The 19,722-nt window shown below is 48.1% G+C and overlaps 2 protein-coding genes across 4 annotated transcripts in view; one reads left to right on the top strand and one right to left on the bottom strand.

Annotated features, from left to right (window-relative positions):
• The window catches only part of SIK2 (salt inducible kinase 2), a 121,407-nt gene extending 113,995 nt beyond the window's left edge, over positions 1 to 7,412 (top strand). Inside the window, exons 15-16 of one of the 3 annotated variants that reach the window (XR_290540.4) lie at positions 692 to 2,212; positions 2,755 to 7,412. Coding sequence is in view for 2 of the 3 variants with exons in the window: in XM_001500043.7 (XP_001500093.4) it covers positions 692 to 1,328 (637 nt within the window). In the remaining variant the exon portion in view is untranslated. Of the gene's footprint in view, positions 1 to 691 lie in introns of all 3 variants that reach the window. The other 2 variants (XM_001500043.7, XM_070272767.1) reach the window with 2 other exon arrangements.
• The window catches only part of PPP2R1B (protein phosphatase 2 scaffold subunit Abeta), a 32,700-nt gene continuing 17,032 nt past the window's right edge, over positions 4,055 to 19,722 (bottom strand). Inside the window, 6 exon segments of the mRNA XM_023644791.2 lie at positions 4,055 to 4,203; positions 13,830 to 13,936; positions 13,939 to 13,950; positions 18,279 to 18,370; positions 18,763 to 18,905; positions 19,285 to 19,439. Coding sequence (XP_023500559.2) covers positions 4,096 to 4,203; positions 13,830 to 13,936; positions 13,939 to 13,950; positions 18,279 to 18,370; positions 18,763 to 18,905; positions 19,285 to 19,439 — 617 coding nt within the window. The 3' untranslated portion in view covers positions 4,055 to 4,095.

Genomic DNA, 19,722 nt, shown 5'->3' on the forward strand with positions numbered 1-19,722 from the left:
GTGAGAAGGGGTCTTTGGCCAAAGAAGTCACTTTCTTTATGGAAGACTTAAGAATGCTGGATGTGTTGTCCTTTTCCCCAGGTGTTTGCCTCTACTAGGAAAATAGGTGTCAAGACCTGATCGTCAATGCAGATATTCCAGCGTCCATGGAACATGGGCCTTTTAGGACATAGCAGCCCCAAATGTGCTTTGTTTTCCTTTTCGTCTGGCATTTCCCCTTTGGGTTGTGAATATATTATGCTTTCAGAATCCACGAGCTCATGCGATTTAAGTGGGTTATACTGCAGGGAAGGCCTCCGTCCTCTCTTGCAGTATTCCTGCCCTAGGCCTCACTAGTACAAGCCGCTTGGCCAAGGTAGAATTACCTAATCCATCAATCTCCAGACACCCACAGAAGCCAAGGTGTCACCACACCTTTGAATCACTCCAAATGGGAAATTAGCCTCCTGCTTCATAGGGAGAAAAACTCAGAGTATTAGAGAAAATGAATTAGTGTTCACTTTAGCACCGACTGGTCAGAATGGGGGGTTTAGGAAACCAGACACGATTGGTTCCTACCCCTACTTTGTTTTCTTCTGCCACGGGAAAGAGAGAGGTGGGGGACTAAAGCTAATGACTGATACTGGATTTACATTAAAATGGCCATCACTGAAGAGGATTTAAAATTCTTTCTTTCGGTATTGCCATTTAGACTCCAACAGAAGCGACTCTTCCTCCAGAAACAGTCTCAGCTGCAGGCGTATTTTAATCAGATGCAAATAGCGGAGAGCTCGTACCCACAGCAGAGTCAGCAGCTGCCCCTTCCCCACCAGGAGACACCACCGCCATCACAGCAGCCACCGCCATTCAGCCTGACCCAGCCTCTGAGCCCCGTCCTGGAGCCTGCTTCAGAGCAAATGCAATACAGCCCTTTCCTCCGCCAGTACCAGGAGATGCGGCTGCAGCCCCTGCCCTCCTCGCCTGGTCCCCGGGCTCCACCGCCGCTGCCCGTGCACTTGCAGCAGCAGCAGCCGCCACCGCCGCCGCCGCCGCCACCACCGCCACAACAGTCGGGAGCTGCCCCAGCACCCTTACAGTTCTCCTATCAGACTTGTGAGCTGCCAGGCGCTGCCTCCCCTGAGCCAGACTATCCCACTGCCTGTCAGTACCCCATGGATGGAGCCCAGCAGAGCGGCATGGCAGCTCCAGACTGTCCCAGGAGCTCAGGACCGCAGGAGGCCCCCTCCAGCTACGACCCTCTAGCCCTCTCTGAGTTCCCTGGACTCTTCGATTGTGAAATGCTAGAGGCTGTGGACCCACAGCACAGTGGTTACGTCCTGGTAAATTAACCTCAGCACAGGAAGTAAGGCGGGTCAAGTAAAGGAAGAGTATTTCTATTTGTATTCCAGCCTTTTAAATTTAAAGCTTATTTTCCTGCCCTCTCCCTAATGGGGAAAAAATCAAGTCACCCAACTGGAATCAGAGGGCCTGGCCGGGTGGATGTTGCTTCCTCCTGCCTCTGTCCCACCAGTTTTCTGTGGCAAGTGCTGGAACATAGTTGTAGGCGGAAGCTCACGCCCTTAGGTCAAGTGGAGCAAGCTCTCACGGGAGGCACCAAAAAATGTTTTTATACGAAGAAGGCATCCAGACCCAGGTTTTATGCAAAACTCCACCAATTCGTTATCGAGGGAGACCTTGGTGAACGCAGGAAAAATGTGTGCCATTGTATATGGGCAAAAAAAAAGGCAATATATTTTTCACTGAAGCCAAGCAACAACATGTTGCTTAAAGGCAGATCAAGAATGCATAATGAAATTTGATGCACAGGAAATAAAGGACAGTGTACTTGGTCATTGAATCCTAAGTTCTAAGCTGCTGAGGCAAGTTGTCCCTGAGGCCATTGAAAAGCAGTAGAGTGTGAGCTTTGTTTCAGGGGCCACTACATAATGGCTGGTACTGACCCCTGAGACCAGTGGTCATCTCCCCCTGGGAGCGGGTGACACACCACTTCAGAAGGTGCCCTGGGTTACAGAACGTCAGAGTGTACTTGGCACCAAAGATGTCACCTGTAGAACCAGAGACCCACCGCAGTGGAGACTGGGGGCACGAATTCAAGAAGCCGTCAGGAGCAGCAGCCCCGGGCCGGGGAAGACGGGCTCTCCCTGCACAGTCCTTGTGGAGACTTCTGGTTCGAGCAGTGGGTCTTTAGAGGACCTGGCGTCTCTTTTAAAATGTAATAACTACTTTGACTTTACACTCTATGTTGCTAGTAGTTTGAGCTTTGTATATTTGGACAGTTTCATATAGGGCTTAGCAATTTTAAGGACAAGACAAATGAACTTTGATCTCCCATGTGAAGTGGTAGTGCTGTGCCTTTTCCCCCAGATCATGCTTTAATTCTTTCTTTTCTGTAGAAACCAATAGTTTTCCATTGATGTCAATGCTAAATCCAAAGTCACTTCAGAGTTTGTTTTCCACCATGTGGGAATCGCATTCTTAATTTCCGTAAAGTTCTGACTTGTAATGAAATGTTCAAGTATTACAGCAATATTCAAAACCACAGATGTGTTAACCATTAAGCAGATCATCTGCCAAACACGTTATCTTACTAGTAAATTAACCCTTACAATTCATTCATCAGAGTAAGTAAAAACTAGATGCTACAGCTAGTTAACTGTATACCTAGACGTCATGAGTAACTTGTCATTTGGACAGTAACATCCAAGGGTTACAAATTCAGTATTATTTACAAAGACTATCGTTTCTGTCCTTTAGAACGGCTTGTCTATCAGCAGATGAATGCGCTAAGCACAAAGCATCTTCCTTAAAGCACAAAGAAGAGAGATACTCCAGTGATGCTGCATCTAGAACACACCTTTAAGTTGCCTTTCCTCTTTGTAGTAAGTGTCCAGGCAGGTGAGGAGAAGCATGGAAAGTCTAAGGAGTTCTGTTCCAGCCCCCGCCCAGCCCCGCCCAGCATTGAAACTGGAGCATCCTTGTCATCGGCTCCACTTGGCGCCAGGCCCGTTCACAGAGGCTCTCTGCGTGGGGTTGGACTCTGGGTGTTAGCAAGAAAGGGTGGTGCGGAGGACTGTCATGCTGTGATTTAGCAACACGCAGTGAAAATCCAGGAAGAATGATGTTCCTTCTATGGATTATTCTCCTTCATGCTTAAGATTGATGATTTCATGAAATAGATCACATCGTTTCATTTAAGGGATCCTTTCATTAAGATCTCTAATCTGTTCTAAGGTTTTGCAAAATAAGCCAGTTATAAAATAGGGCTTGATTTGTTTAGGCTGAAGGATATTTCCCAAAATATACTACAGAAGCGCTGTAATATTTATAAAATTAAAACGCTTTCCAGATTGAAAATGCAGGCCGCTCATTTCAGAGTCGCAGGAATGGCACAGTTACAGATTGGCATAAACACCTGCCTCCCGGCAAGGCCATCAGCCACTTAGCCTGGGAAACCTCGGAGCTATGGCAGGACGAGCGGGCTGACAGATGAGAGACAGCGGCGAGGCTGTTGGAAGGTTAAAGGGCCCAGAGAGAGACATGGGGAGGCACCAGCAGGGCCAGGTATGGTAGGAACCGACAGACCAGCGGCGCGGGCACTCACCTGGCCAGTGCGTGACCCGCCTGCCGGACCTGTGTTGTAAGCTCCTGTTTGTTTTTCTCATTTATTTCAAGCAGAAATCAATAAATTCCCTAACGATCTGTATTTACTGAAACGTAAGGTGGTGAGAGGAGACTGCTTCTGTTGGTCAATCAGGTGTTTTCCCAGCCCTGTCTGATCATTGCCGTTGCTCTGTCCCCTAACTAGTGACCTGTGTAAGCTGCCAAGCCGTTTTCTCCTCACAAATACTGAAGTAACACTAAGAAGGCTTCGTACCTCTCTTTTTATGAGAGGCTGCTTTGAAAGAACGACTTTCTTTCCAGTCTGTTTCACATTAGCAGTGTGTACACTACTGTATAATAATCATTAGCTTTATTACTTTGTAAACCAGGCTCCTCTGAAGAGACTTTGGTGAGATGAACGTGAGGTAAAAATTTCATTCAGCAAAAAGTGCAATATGTGTGGTACTTTCTTTATTTTTTGTTTATGTTCTTTTTTTAATCCAGGGGTATTAGTCTCTGCTTTGGGAAAAAAAGCACTAGTTCTGCCATTTCTAGTCGGGCAAGTGTGTCTCTGGTATTTACGTGCAGCTGATACGCAGGTCCCTGTAAGGCAAACAGAGCGTGTTAATGCAAAGAGGGAGGGTGGCTGCTCCATTTCAAAACTGCCGTGAGCTCCACTGACGACGCCTCGCCGCCCCTCGCCCCCTCTGCCCCTCCCGGGCCTGCAGTGGCCTCTTGCTACCTTGGCAACAGAGAAGGGGGCAGAAGGTTCGCCACACCAGCCACCCTCCAACATCGGCGTAATGGGAGACATCTGGGGCCGCCACGGAGGACCAGGAGATGGGACTAAAGGACTCTGTGAGTTCTGGTATGAACAAAACCCCTTCCTTTCTGAATCAAACTCTGCCTCCTGGGAAAGAGAAAGTCCCTTTCTTCCTCAGAAATAAAGAACTCGCGAGGGTTTAAGCTGTCCTGCGTTGGTTAGGTGGGACTGGCAGGAGCTTGGGATGGGGACTAAAGGCAGCCCTTGGCTGGAGTTCCTGGAGGAAGGGGGGTGCCCTGTGTCCTTATGGGGCGAGAGGCAACCACCTTGGGGGAGTATCGCCCTCCAGTAGACATAAGGCCTCTGCAGAAGGGACTCATCTGGCACTGGCCTCTCCCACTCTGCCCCCACACTGTCATTAGTACCTAAAAGGGGGGCTCTCAGAGAAAAGAATTCTGCCTAATCGTTAGTGTTGGGGAGAAGGGTGTGTGCTCAGCTAGAGTGACAGGGTGGCCAACCAGAAACTAAAGAAAGGGGACAAGCAGCAGCTTCTCGTGCTAGCTGGCCCGGGGTCCCGGTGCGGAGGTGAGCACAGCCTCTGGCCAGGGGCAGGCAGTTCAGACAGGTGGACAGGAGGACATGAGTGGCTTCTTTTGCAGGTACTTAAATATTGGGCGCTATGTTGGGGTAGAATTTTCAGCTCTGTATTACATTTAAAAACCCCTATTCAACAGTTACCCTCAGGCACCCTAAGGGTTTAAAGGAAATTCATAGTGGGGATAACTTTTTCACATTCCTCCTCCTCTAGAGACAGTACATAGTGTCACTTGACAACACTGGCCCCAGTGAGCAGCTGCGGAGTCCCAGTGCTGGGGCTGACCTGGGCTGCATCTGCACCCCACACTGGGCTGCCTCTCCTGCCTCCTCGGAAGCCACCCGAGCCGCTCGGTCCCTTTGTGCCTAGACATCAAAGGTAAAAACTGGAGAACAGGTAGTAAGTTGGAGTCATTGTCTAGGCAGGGACCTTTGATCATTTTGTTGCTTTTAAAGGAAATTCGTACAGAACTTATCTTCAAAGTGATGTGTGGAAGACAAGAGCAGTATCATCTGCCTCTGTTTCTAAACTGGACAAAGATAAATCTTTTTCATTTATGTATCCCTTCTCACAGGTTCAGTAGTACGGTCCTCCCGGGCCTGCGGCCCCAGGGAAGTGACTGGTTACGGAGCCCTTTCTGTCTCGGCCTGCGGCCCCTGGAAGGCAGCAGGATAAACACAGGCTGGCCTTCCAAAGCCCCTTTTGCCTCAGAGTGTCTGGTCTCACAGTGCCCCTCACATACTTGTTTTACCATTTTTTCCCCATTAAGGTAGCCTGGCTGATTCCAGAAGGCTCACAGCCACCCTAGTTTACACCACATCTTATCTGGGCAGATTTCGACACGTCTGGCAGGAGACGGCACCTACCGTTGCAGACACTGAGCAACAGGCAGCAGCGCCCTAGCCAGCGCCCACTGTGCCGGTTCCTGCCCGACATTCCACTCGCCTGGGGAGAGGAGCAATAGCTGACACCTGCACCAATAGGCCAGCACTTTCACAGGCCAGCTCTTCTGATCCTCACAATTCCATGGAGTCATTTGGGCAGGTAGAGTCCTCATTTTACAGCTGAGGAAAGCCAAGCTCTTGGCAAACACATGACTTGTTGACGTGACTTGTCCAAGTGCACAGAGCTCGTGTGCGGAGCGGCCAGGACAAGCTCGTGGGTTTTCCGGCTTCTCGCTGGGCACCCTTTGCCCTCCTTGGTAGCAGTGGACTCTTCATGAGCAAACAGCTGTATAAACAGAGTCCCCATCATGGTGAAGCATTGGGTGAATGTGACACTGTCCCCACAACCTTGTTGTCCACTTGACAGCTGCTTGGCTTTGGGAAAGAGGTGCCCTCCAGGTGACAACTGCAGTTGTCCAGGTGGCCCTGCATGAACAAGGCTAAGGGGACACAGACCCCACAGACTGCCATCCTTCCAGTGTCCAGTTAACTACAGAAGTTAGGTTCACATCAACATGTCTAGTTTCTCCAAGTTGCGCGATATAGTGATTTCCTACAGGAGCATATGATAGAAGGACCCACCCTTCCTTGATTGCCAAGGGGCCAAACTGCACAGCTCTGGGCCCCCACAGCAGGCCAACAAACCCAACCCCAAGAAAGGGGGCTGCACAGAGAAGAATCATGGACCCAGCCTGGTCCTGAGGAGGGGCGTAACGTTTCTTTACAGTGAAGGCCCATCGAGGAGAAATGCCGATTAGACACTTGTAGGGTTAAAACAAATAACATACTTTGATTGAAGATTTTGTCTTTTCAGAGGCAAAGTGGGTGGGTAGGCAGGAGCTTTAAAAATAGAAGTGCAAAATAACATCCTGGAAAAATATGACCCCAGATTGGAGTGATGTTACATTAGCAACTACAGAGACCTGGGACTCGCCGCTGGCTGTGGGATGCCTGTCTGTCGAAGATTCGCTCAGTCAAGGAAATTCCAGTGGGGAGGCCTTCCCACCACCAAGGGTAAAAGAAATCCGCCTCCACCAGCATCTCCGAAGGCAAAAGCAGCAGAGAGAAAAGGAGATTTGCTTCTCTTTGGGGACTGCAGTTTAAGAAATAAAAGTGATCCGGAGTTATTTGCACTTTGTAGAAACGGCAAGAATATTTGCTTATTGCTGAAGGGAGGAGGGTGGCCTTTGCTGGATGTTTGGTTTGTGAGTTACTTTTGATAAAGTTAATCTAATTGTAGTTATTTTTCCTGTGTGCTTTTTTATTAATTACTAAGAAAAAGTGGTGAGTTCAATAGCTTTGTATTTTGAGTGCAAATCATAATAGCTCCAATGTGAAAAAATCAAAATGTAACCTGTCACTCAATGTTAGAAAATTGCCTAAAATGTGGTTTAATAAATGATCTTTGTATCAAACAGTAATTTAAATGGGGGTAATTTTCTGCAAAGAAAATGTACTGTTTTTACGTTTCCACCCTCTTGAATTAAAATAAAAACAAGTTCTTTTCTAAGAGCCTGGGTGAGATGCATGTCAGGCGGATGAGGTAGGGCCTTCACCTCGTCAGGCCTCGGGTGGGATTTTTGAAGTATGGAAGGTGGCTGTGTTCCCTAAGTGCTGATGCTCATTTCAGGCTACAGAAAAGGACAGTGGATAATATGTTCTCATTGACGTCAGCAGGGTAAATAATACCTCGCTCCCAAGTCGCCTGAGTACACGTTAGCCGCCGCAGAGCGCTGACGGAAGCTGGCTGGGCGCTGCCTGGTGCTCCGGGCCACTCAGAGAGGCAGCAGGAGCAGCAGAGGAGCCGGGCGCACTGGGCTCCCCCAGGACAAACCAGCTGCAGGGCAAGGGGCAGGGGGGGAGGTGCAGCAAGACCCTGCGACTTATGCTAGCACGTATTCTCTGGGGCCTGCACAAGGCGTCCGTCCAGCGTGCGTGCACACATGCACGCGCGCACACACACTGGGGACCGCTCACAGCACAGGCAGCAGCTCAGTGCCCTCCCTCAGGTGCTGCAGAACCCATTTGCTGATCATTTGGGGCCGCTCTCATGCGTTCGGGACCTGTTCTCATGCCAGAGCCCGAGTGAAAGGGCGTATTAAATCCTACTTTCTGGCAGCAAGTTCAACTGAGATTTAGTTTCACGCACATCATTCCAGTTGAGCCCATGCTATAGAGCTGAGACAGTTCCCAAACTGAGGGATCATCTGCTGGCCGCCTGGCCGGCCGGGTGGGAGACTGGAGCAGCCAACCAAGAGCAGGAGGAGAGCCCCCTCTCCATAGGCTTGTTCTGTTGCCCCAGCCCCACTTACAGTGCTCAGTCCTGCCCCAAAATGGCTGTTAGCCCTGTTTGGCTGCCCAAGAATTCAGTAACACAGAGTTTCAATTGCTTTTTTTTTTTAAGGAAGGCGCTCAATTTCAGTAACGATGTTTTGCAGACTTTGCCCTTTCCCACCAAATTTCTCCATCATTTTTATTTGTATTGCCAAAAACAACCCCAGCGTCCAGCGTCCAGGCAAAAATAACAGGCCTGCCAGCAGAGACTGGCCGGAACTTCAGCGGCCAGTCAAGCGCAACCTCCACATTATCCAGAACATCCTTCAGTTCTGTGGCTCTCATGAGCCAAAGGCTCAGCGCAGGGTAGAGGAAGAGACTGGGGCCAGGGAGACCTGAACTCCTCTGCCTGGCAGGGCTCAGGGCCTAGAGCTCGCTGACAGTGCCCACACTCCAAAAGGAGGCAGCGTCTGCAGTGCCACTCACCAGAGCACACCTGTCCCCGCTAGTCAGGGCCCTTCCCAGGCAGGGTAGTAACAGAGCCCCAAGGTTCCGTTCTTGGCCATCTGCTCCTTTCTACCCTACTAGTTCGCAAATTGAGGTTTCACAGATCCCTTTGACATGCTGATAAAAGCTTTGGACCCTCTTCCCAGGAAACATGTACACAGACATACAACCTTGGACAGATAATTTCAGGGGAGGAGTTAGTTTCTGGATTCCCTGAGGCCCATTCATGGGGTTAGAGGGGTTTCTAACCCCTGACTGAGAAAGAGCACAACCCCTCGGGCCTTTTCAGAGTTCCAGTTCTTGTCGGCACTCTCCCTGCTGAGTGTTCCAATCCCTCCCTGGGGGAATCCAGGTAAGGGAGAGAGCCCTGTGCTCTGCCCGCAGCCCCGGCACACCATGGGAGGAAGTTCTGGGCTTTGTGCACTAAATCCTGGGTGCCACGTAGCTGCAAAATAAATGTCACCTGCACAGGCTACAGCTGCTCTGCCCAGGGGGCTGAAGAGAGATGACTCTGTCCTCGTTTCAGCCTCAGCAGTGATGTCACTTCAAATAATTGACAAGACTGAGCAGCTCTGAAGGGACAGCATACCTACACACGGCTTCATCCTTTACGATGTCCTTTTGGGAGGCAAATGTGGGTCTTGAAGTGAAGGGTTCACTGGCAGCCCAGGTATATAGCTATGACCACAAACCACCGAGGCCAAACCCGAAAGCCAGGCCAGGCCTAGTGGGGAGCCTGCCGTGTGTCTCCAGCCATTCCACTAGAACAAGCTTTCCTGCTCGGACGTCCCAGCCCCCCAGCGCAGCTGAACTCCTCTGGAGCTGCAGTTGCAAATACCCCTAGGGAGCACTGCTACCTCCCTTCGGGTACCTTTCTAGGGGACTTTCCCCAGCAGGACTGACTCAGAGCTGGTCTGAAGTGGCAGGGTCTGAAGCCCAGGCAAAGCAGGTGCAGGGCTAAGCCATGAAGCAAGGAGCCCAGATCAGGCGAGGGAGTTCACCGCACCATGGGAAGCGGATCCCCTGCAGCTGAACCTCCAAGAGCTGGCCAGGCAGAAAGCTCAGAAAATCTGGGCCCAGAAGAAATGAGGCATTGGGGATTTGACCTCTCCAAGGGAAAATCGAGTCACTCTCTTCATCAGGCAGGCTTTCAGAGTTTCTGACTCAGTCTCTCTCCTCACTCCCCAAAGAGGAGAGAATAATGGGGCCTGAGATGCCCCAAAGGAGGCCTGACTGAGAACTCTGACCCTCAGGAGTCCATTACCATGCCAGGGCCGCCCGCACGGTTGGCAAGTGGGACACAACTGAACTGAGGGAAAACCCCCCAGAGCTTTCCTAGAAGCACACCATGCGAAGGATGGGTTTACAGTTCAGCTGACTTGTCTGGGACCCACTAGAACTGACCTCTGGTCACTAGAGAAGCCCAAAGGTTTAGCAGGGTCCCTGTGCCAACAAAGGGGGCCAAAGGGCAGGCAGGCAGTTGGAAGAGGCCCCAGGGATGAAAGGGCCTGGCAAGGAGGGCCTGGCCAGGACCAAGGCTGGGAAAGCCGGGCCAAGCTTCCCCCAGCCCACCCCCTGGAACAGCCACCCTGACCAGAAAGGCCACCCGGGCATGGTGGTGCCTTCCCATTCTCTGCCAGGAACAGCCTGGGAGGCAGCAAAGAACCTCTGACTGAGTCCTCAGCTCCTGGCACCACTCCCAGCCCAGCCACTAACCTGAGCAAATCATCGCAAAGGCTCATTATTCCCCACGGTAACTTGGGAACATAGACTGGCTGACTTAACTTGCAGGCTACTGTGCGAGTCCAGAGCAGCCTGACATAGCACTGCCCACCAAGAAAGCGTACCTCACCTCCACCTGTCTTGCTTTCATTTAACTCTTGACTGTCCCAACACCAGACAGAGAAAACGGTTGCTTGGTGCCTGTGAAATCTCTTCACAGATTAAAGGGTGGGTGCCCTCTTCTGAACACCTGCTCCACGTTGAGAACCAAGAACTTTGCCCAGGATGTCTTTATTTTCTGTGAAGAGTTCTGGGCAGCGCCAGCCATGGGTACCACAGACATAAGAACATCCACGAGAATCCAGGTCCCACCTAGAAGGCCTGTCTTATCCATCTCTAACTTTTAGGCCAAGCTCCTGGTGGAGAAGCGTTGCAGGGCCTGGGAGGTCTTTCTCTGCAGACAGCCACTCGAGCCCCTAGCCCCTACAGTGGAGAACACGGCTCTGGCTGGGCCTGTGACCGGCCCAGTGCTGACCTCCCCGCACTGACCTCTGCTGCCAGCCCTCAGGGAGATGCACACAGACCTCTCGTTCAAGAGAACTAATCCCCCAGCCCGAGGTTGGCCCTGGAGGAGCTCCCGCCCTTCAGTCATCCACAGCCAAGCTCCTTAGAAATGCCCTGGAGACCCTCCGGCAGCACATAGGCCCTCCTAACCTGCTGTCAGGAGGGACAAGGACAGGACAGGCAGCCCTGCCTCCCCCAGGAAGCTGGCTCCTGAAAGAGCTGGGATTCCTGAGCTGCAGAATGGCCCCCACCTCAGCCGAGCCGGAACTGCCTGGTTCACCAGCAAGTGCTGGTTTAGAACATGGAGGAGAGACGGATGCCAGAAGGCAGAAGCCAGAGATCCCAGGGGCCCAAACGACTCTGAGTTTGGGGAAAATAAGGAAAACTGGAAAAACCAGAAGTAGAAACAAGTTAGAAGCAGCAAGGGGTGCAGAAGGTGAGATCTCAGCAGACTCCGGGTGCAGGGGCCGGGCTCCGGCCAGTGTCTGTGCAAGACAGACTGCTCGCACAGAGAGAAGAGGAAAAGGAGGGTGCATTCGGTACATCAGTGCCTGCATTTATGGATGCTTCACTTGATTTCAGTCTCCAAACCTGGGCTCGGGGTGGAGAATGACTGTCCCTCACAGCTGCTCCTTCCTGCAATAACAAGACTGACATCACTGTTGTCAGGGAAATGGTGTTTTGATTAAAATCATGTGACAGCTTCTTCGTGATTCAATAAACAAATCCTCTGTTAACCCTCGCCTGGCAGAGGCCCGTCAGCAGCCCTGTCGTCAGAGCAACCCGTGGACCGTCCAGGAGGGCAGTCCCACCTGACTAGGAGGGGAGACCACCTGTCTGCCACCACCAGGAAGGAGCAGCTGAGTTGACCCAGGGCTGGCAGGGAGTGCAAGGTGGCCACACTCCTTCCTGGCAGGTCCTGCATGTGGGGCACGTGCGACATCCAGAGTACAGACTGCTCTGCAAACCCCAAGGGCCAGTCTCTGAGTAACCAAGCAGGTACCTTTCCTTCACCAAAAGGAACTGGCTCTCACCCCTTGGGGCTGTTCTCTCTTGGATCAAGTCGCAGGCCCAAGCTTGGGGATGCTAAATAGCTCCCGCAGGGCCCAGAGCCTAGCCCAGAACTGAGGACAGTTCCCAGGGCTCTCAGCAGCCAAGGTTCACTCTGACCCCATTTGGGCAGATGGGTGAGACTGCTCTGCACCAGACAGTGAGTGAAGGGTTAAGAACAATGTCTGGTTTGCAATTGGATGACTTCCTGGATCACTCACTTGGCTGCTGGCCCCTGACACGCAGGGCTCTGCCTGGCAACAGCCAATTCCCTTTCCATCTCACCCTCAGGTCATTTTCCTTAAGTGAAACAAACACAGGGAGGGCTCCCTGAGTCACGGGGCAGGGGATTTTTCTGGGTTAAATGATCTGCAGCCTCAGAGGCCTAGCACTGCGGGCCTCCACAGCTGGAAAAGACCCCCCCAGTAGATATGACAGGGTTCGGGGGAGGTTCACAGCCACCTGAAAAGCAAAGCTGACAGCACTACCCCTCGGGGTTGTTGTGAGGATAAGAAGAGATTTGCCAAGTGCTTGAGACGAGGTGCCTGCACACAGTTACCGAGCTCGAGGCTCAAGGAACAGCAGCTACCACAGCTTGTGGCCATCACGGGGTCACCTACATACCTGAGTAAGTCTGCCATGAGCAGTCTCATCAACTGTTCCATGCTCTGGCCAGAGGCATACCATCATTTAATGGCATGGCCAGTTGATCCTGAATTTGTAGGAAAATATAACTCCTTTCTTCCCAAGGAAGTCTATGGTTTAGGCTTAAAAGTATATAATTATTATTCCCAGTCCTTTGGCCAAGGTGTCTTCCCTAAGACCAAGTTCTATGAAATAGACATAAGGACGTAAAGGACTGACCACCCCAGGCATCTGTCAGGGCCCAGGCGATGGCTGAGGCTGTGAGTGGCATTGTGACCCCAGGACTTCCTCCTGCAGTGCAGCCACTGCAGAAACAGCCCAAAGCTGCCCAAACCAGACCCGCCTGGCTGCTCAGGCCCTGGGATAACAGTGTGCGGCCCTGCAGGAAGGCGAGAACATTCTAAGATGAAAGACCGCAGCTTAGGGCCGGGACAACAGGAAAAGTTCTCATAGCCTCAATTCACATACGATGAAGGAACAGCCATGAAGATTCAGAAGGCAAACTTTGATGTTAGAATCTTTACCAAGCAAACCCACTGGAGCAGGTGAGAATGCCATCTTCAGAATGAACGAAACGCAGCCTGGTGTCAGCACAGGGCAGCCAAGAGCCTCTGCGCATTTATGGCCTTTGTAATAGCTCCAGGGCAGTGGCTAGCACCAGCCCCAATTGCTGAACTTCTCCAGAGTTGCATCAAATAGGGCTTGTAAAACATTCAGTCTATTACACAGTAAAACTGACAGGCATGGTTTTTTACTTGAATAGAAATGACTGAGAGGAATTGTAGCAAATAAAAACTGTCTAAATTTTGAGAGGTAAGTGGGAACAGCCCATTTCTACAAGCAACTCTTCACCAAAGCACCCGTCCTCTGCATGGGCCTCGCTGTCTCTGACGGGGGAGGGGAGTCTTCAAACCACAGGAGTGACAGAGCTCTGGAAAGCCCACCCCACTCCTAAGAGAGCATTCCCAGAACAAAGGACAAGAAACAGCAACAGGCTTTAAAAATAGACTCTCTTGGCCCTAAAAACTTGACTGTCCCCTCAGGGAGTTAGAGGTCCTGCTTCTCTGCCTAGCCTCCTGTAGCACGAGGCCATGCTGGCTGCCCTCCACCCACCCCTCAGCCCATGAGAGGGGAGGACTCAGGCCTGGGTGTCTGGGGCACTTACCTTCCCAGTGTCCTCTCTAGGCCCTCTGGGTCTCCAGAAGTGGTTCTTGTCAGCCCCAGGGACGCTGGGCTCATCACTGTCCTTCACAGGAAAATCTAGCTTCCTAGCCTTTGGGCCACCACTAGAGATACAGACAGTGGCATTGTAACTGTTCCTTACCAGAGTCCAGCCCTCCTAAGCCCACCTGCCTCCCTAGCCAGGATGCCCTGCCCTTGCAGCGCTGAGGTGGGGAAGCACACAGGTCCCTGTGCAGAGAAAGCTAGTTCAACCCAGGACCTTACTGAAGGTGCCTTTCCCTCAAGAGCCATGGCAAGTGCCTCCCACTGGGCCTTACGGTGCCAGCTCGGTGCTCCCCATCTTGGTCACTGACAGCCTACAGGGCCCAAACCAGACAGAAAAGACCTGACTCCTTTCAGAACTGGTAATATCAGTTTAAGAGAACAACTCTGGAGAAAGAAATGACTTGGCTTTTCTACCCAATGAGTAATTAAACTCTCTTCATCCTCCAGAAGATTTCCATCTCAACTGAACATTATGTAATTTCCTGGAAACAGCAGGCTCGTGGAGGCAAATGGGGAATAGTGAGACTATTCTAGGTACAAAAGAGGACTGAAGACATGTGAGTGAACAGGAAAGAGAAGCAAGGAACTGGATGGAAACAGGAATACAAGAGAATCAGAGGGCAATTACATAACATCAGACCACAATTGCTTCATCTGTTAAAGCAAGGAGCGCAGGTAACAGCTCCCGCCCCCTCCAGTTTTATATCCAAGCAGTGGAGTACTAGGAGGCTGTAAGGAAGAGTGCCAGTGGAAGGCATTGCCAGAGGAATGTAAGTCAGAGGGTGGGACAAGCACCCAACTTGTTTGGCCACCTGCCCTGCCATCCCTAGGGGCTGGATCCAATGTGACTTCTACAGGAAAGCACCAGACTTTCAACTCCATGACAACACAGCGATTAATAACAAAATTGCAACAAGAGAGCATTGCCATAGCTTAACCACTGGGTCAGGAGGGACATGTGTGTTCCCCTGAAGGTCTATGCAAGTCTCTTGGATGCCTGGATAAGACAGCTCAAAGGTCAGGCTGCTGTCTCTGTTGAGGCAGGACCAGTTGTCCAGCAAAGACCCCCAGGGCCTTGCATCACAGTGGCCAACCTGTGGTACTTACCCAAGCTGAGGGCTAACTATTATTTTGACAAAGCCTCATTAGAAACCTCACATTAACCTGTTTGTTCTCATGAAACAGGACACATCTTCAGGTTCGTATCTTCTCAGCAGCATAAAGAAGATCTGGTCTCTTAAACCTGTGAGGGGTGATTTTTTTCTACACAAATCTTAGAAACACTAAGGTGAGTTGCATTGTTGATGAGACATTTTTATTGGCATACACTTGCATGTATGTCTCTGCTTGACTCTCCTATCGACCAAACTGATGAAAACTGCCTAGATGAAAAACTATACAACATACATTCCAGGTAATCGTACATATCCACAGGCAACTTTTGCCTAAGATGGGGGACTTGAGAAGAGCCACATAAAGCTCGTTTCTTAAGAGCATTCAAATGCTTTTATTGTGTTGATGGGAGAATGAGATGCAGTCTGGTACCTTTGATGACTTGTTCCATGCACGCAACACTTCAGAGGACAGATTTCAGAAATTCATTGAACACAATTTTATTGAGCACCTACTGAGTACACCAGACACTCACCGAGGTGCTGGCGATACAGCAGAAGACAAAACAGACACAAATCCCTGCCCTTACAGAGCTCCTGGAGCTCACATTCTGGTGACATCAAAATAGGAAAACTAATCCAGGGAGAAAATGACCAAGTTAGGAGCCAAAGAACAATTCTTCTGAGGAGGAACAAAAGGATTCCCTGTTTAAGTCAGAGAGAAACAATGAAGTCTCTAAGGGGTCACCCAAAAGACAGGGCCCTGCTGAGCTCTCTGACCCAGGCCTGAGAAAGCAGGGCTCCCTGTCTCCCCTTTACCACAGTCTTAGGGGGAAGGCCAACCCACAGGGCTCCCCGGGGGGTGGGGGTGGGGAACACACGGGCAGTCAAAACCAACAGCACTTCCAGCCCCAGAGTGAAGCAATGGTTGTGCATATTCATTACAAGAATCAAGACAACAGTCTCTCAAATGTGCACTTCAAAGGAGGAACATAACCTGCAGGTGATAAAACATAGAAAGAGCCATGAGACTAAAATGAAAATGTTCACATCATAATAGGTTATTAAAATCAGAACACAGAAAAGATTTTTGCTTAGGAAAATATTCAATCCTTAGCCTAAAAAGTAATAAAATAGAAACTTAATATAAGATAATTTGGCAGTTTTAAATGCAGGCAGATAATTTCTGATTTAAAATGTTCTGTTTTTCTAAGGAAAGACAAACTTGAAAGTATTTGGTCAGCCTTGGTTTTATGTAACAGTTTAATGTACAAAGTTTTTTTAGGAGTCTTTGGGCCTTCACAAAACAGAACAGGGCTCCCTGGGTTTAAAAAAGAGTTGTGAATCAACGAAAGAATTCAAAAACCAAAATGGAAACAAGCAAACTACACAGCAAGATGCGCTGAGAGAAAAAGAAGGTACAATAAAACCTCATTAATTAAAATTCATTAGGACAAGGCAAGTTCGATTAGGTGAAAAATGTAAATAAACATTTAAAAAAATATTTAAATTCTCCATGAAATACATATGTATATATTCCAGGGATAAAGAGTAAGTATGCATGTGAAAAAAGATGTGGCCTCAAAGATCCTCATGGAAGGCATTTTAATATAATTGAAAAGAGTGATTAGTAATTGGCATATCAACTAGTAAAGGGGTGCTTTTTAAAGAGAGCTTGAATATTGTTTAATTACTGTTTAAGTAGTTCAGACACAACAGGCTTCCTTACATACTGTTAATTCACTTCAGCAAACCCTTAGCTTAACTCATTATCAAATTCTAGGAAAAATTAATGAGGTTTTACCGTAGAGGTAGAAAAATAAACATTTCAAATGATTAGATTCCAACATCACCCATACAAAAGAATTAGTAATGAACTTCAGTTTGGAAAGTACAATGTAGCAAAGACCAGATGTTCACACAGCTGGAAGCAGAGCCAGGTAAAGAGCAGGAAGTGCTCCCAGGATTATACCAGTGGTTCCTTTACTCATTAGAAATACAAAACTGCAATCTTGCAATGCAACAGTACAACTACTGCTTATTGGGAGGCACTAAATTTTAAGTTTCTCAGGGGATGGAGAGAGAGAATTTTGGAATGCAATCACAGTGGAGAGCTGGTGAAATTCAGTTAGGTTGCAACATCACACGTTAGCAGCAAGATGCGTCTGCACTTCAGGTTTCTGAATGACATGATTACAGTCAAAATCAAGCAAATAAAAACCCAAGCAACCAATACATAAACCCTGAGTTTTCACATTCCCCTTCATGTGAGGCACTGACACAGACCATCATTATCCAGGAAAAAAAAAATGTGGCTTTCACTACAGTTAAATCTTGATGTGTCTCCCAAATAGAGTGTTTATAAAATAAGTTATTCTAAACCATGTACATTCAACTTTGGAATGACGGAGAGACACACAGACACATGTAAACATCAAGGGAATCACTCCACTCCATGTCTGGGTCCAAACTCATCCACACTTGGTCGGGAATATTAAGTGGCTGAGGCCTGATTAAACAGTGAGGATGCAGGAGCCCAGATAGTACCAGATAAATCATTAGGAGACAATCAAGAAATGACTGTATCAAGTGTCAGGAATTGGTCACAAACAACAAAAATGGTTCTAAATATTATTATCCCAACAAGGGAGACGAGTAAAAAACAATCCCATTTCATCTTTAGAAAGAATCAAGTCACCGAAATTTGATTTCTCGTTAAGTTGTTGTTGCCATTTGCTTGGATGAGGTCTTGAAGGTTCTCCATTTTTTCTCCACCCAGTTTAAGAACACACTGACTAGAAATCTGTGATAAGAATTTAGTAAGTCTTTTCCCTCCTGTTCCTCATTATGCCAACGCAAGCACTGGAAAATTCCAAACAAAATCAAGTTAATGGTACAGAAAGTTCATGAACTATCTATGTGACTATTAAGCATGACAACAATGATCCAAAAGCATGACACTATGAACTTGTTATTACGGTCAGTTTCGTGATATTCTGCCAGGCTAACCAAAAGCTAAACTTTAAAAACTGATTACAATTCAAATGAAAAACTCTTCTTACCAGTAAGAATCGTATTCCTACCTAGCCCTAGACACGGAACTGAGAGACTGGCCTGCTTAATGGTGGGCCAAGAAGGTTCTACGCAAAGAGGCACACACATTCCAGGAGCTCACCTCCCTCCCCGTCACCCATATGCTTATCGCCTTGCCACTTAACATCATTCACACCCTCTTAACCCAAGCAAAAGCTGCAGGCAAAATCAAAAAGACATACCACTTATTGCTTCCTGTGCAAAGTATTTGACATCCATGTCTTCATCTTGGCCTAACTTCTGCAGTACCGGCTTAACTTCCTCCTGCAAAGCCCTAAAATCCAACAGTATTATCTGTGAGCAGCAGTCTTCTGGACCAGAGAAATGCTCTATGGTATATATGCTCTATGGTAATTTTTAAAGTTTAAAATAAAAGAGTACTTTAAAATACCTATAATATAAACTCGACAAGTACTAAATAATTTCTCAAGTTCTCAGCAGAATTAGCTCCAGGCAATGATCTACACATATACAGAGCTTAAATATAAAAGTCAAAGTGGACACCCTCAAAAACAGTTGTTAAATTACTTTATTATTATTTTCTTTATACAAAGCCACATCTTAGGTAAAGTGAAAACCACTGAATTTAATTTTGGCTATTATTCCCCACTATAACGTAAAAACTTCAATCTACTTTTAAAACAACTGAATAAACTAAAATCTTACTCAGTATCTAGAATTGGTCCAATTTTCTGTAGAGATTTGGCCACATTGAAACGGACATTCGCTACTTGGTCTCCTGCCATTTTCAAGACGATGGGCAGCATCTGCTTAGTGGTTATTTCTTGACCACAGGCTTCGGACAGTGCCTAGAAAAAGAAATAAGAGGGCACGTTTAAAACACTTTTATTTTTTAAAATACCCCAAAATCTAAAGAGACAAATTAATATTTAATAAGTAAGTAACTGACTAACAGGAAAATGTTTCTAGTTTGCGCATCTGAATAAAGGATATACCAGGTAGCATTCAAAGAGTCCCAATTAAACCAGAATTCACAACTGACTTGACTACTGTAGATTTTAACATGAATTAAAAAACTGACATTTTCTCTCATCTTCTAACTGTCCAAATTAATCAGTGTAAGAAATATATTCCAAATAGAAGACAAAACACACAGAATTCAGAAATACAGTCCTGAATAACTGCTTTAACACCTAAGCTTAGCAATAATAGCTATGTAATACTTACGTTAATGCAGAATAAAGTGGTCATTCTATGCAAGTAATTAGGATCATTTGCCATTACTAACACTTTGGGAACAATGGTATTTTGGGCCCACTCTGTACCAAACTTCTGAACTAGTTTCATGAGGTTGCTAGTGGCGGCTTCACGGATGGCATATACTGCAGAAGAGGTGAAGAAAACATCGTCATGCTATTTACATTACAAGCACAATACAGTTTATGTACATTATCATCAAAGGTGGACCAAAACCAAAACTCTGCAAACAGACTCCAAATTCAGTCATACTGCAATGGAAACAGGCTCAGCTATGACCAATAATACACTGATTTAGTCTTATTATAGTTTCAAAATGTCTAATATGTCCAAGGAAAAGGAGGAACTCATTATAGGCGTCATTAATTAATGAATATGAGTGCCTACCACGTGCTATGTGTTACAGAA

The sequence above is a fragment of the Equus caballus genome, chromosome 7 (assembly GCF_041296265.1).
Source record: "Equus caballus isolate H_3958 breed thoroughbred chromosome 7, TB-T2T, whole genome shotgun sequence".
Lineage (NCBI taxonomy): Eukaryota > Metazoa > Chordata > Mammalia > Perissodactyla > Equidae > Equus > Equus caballus.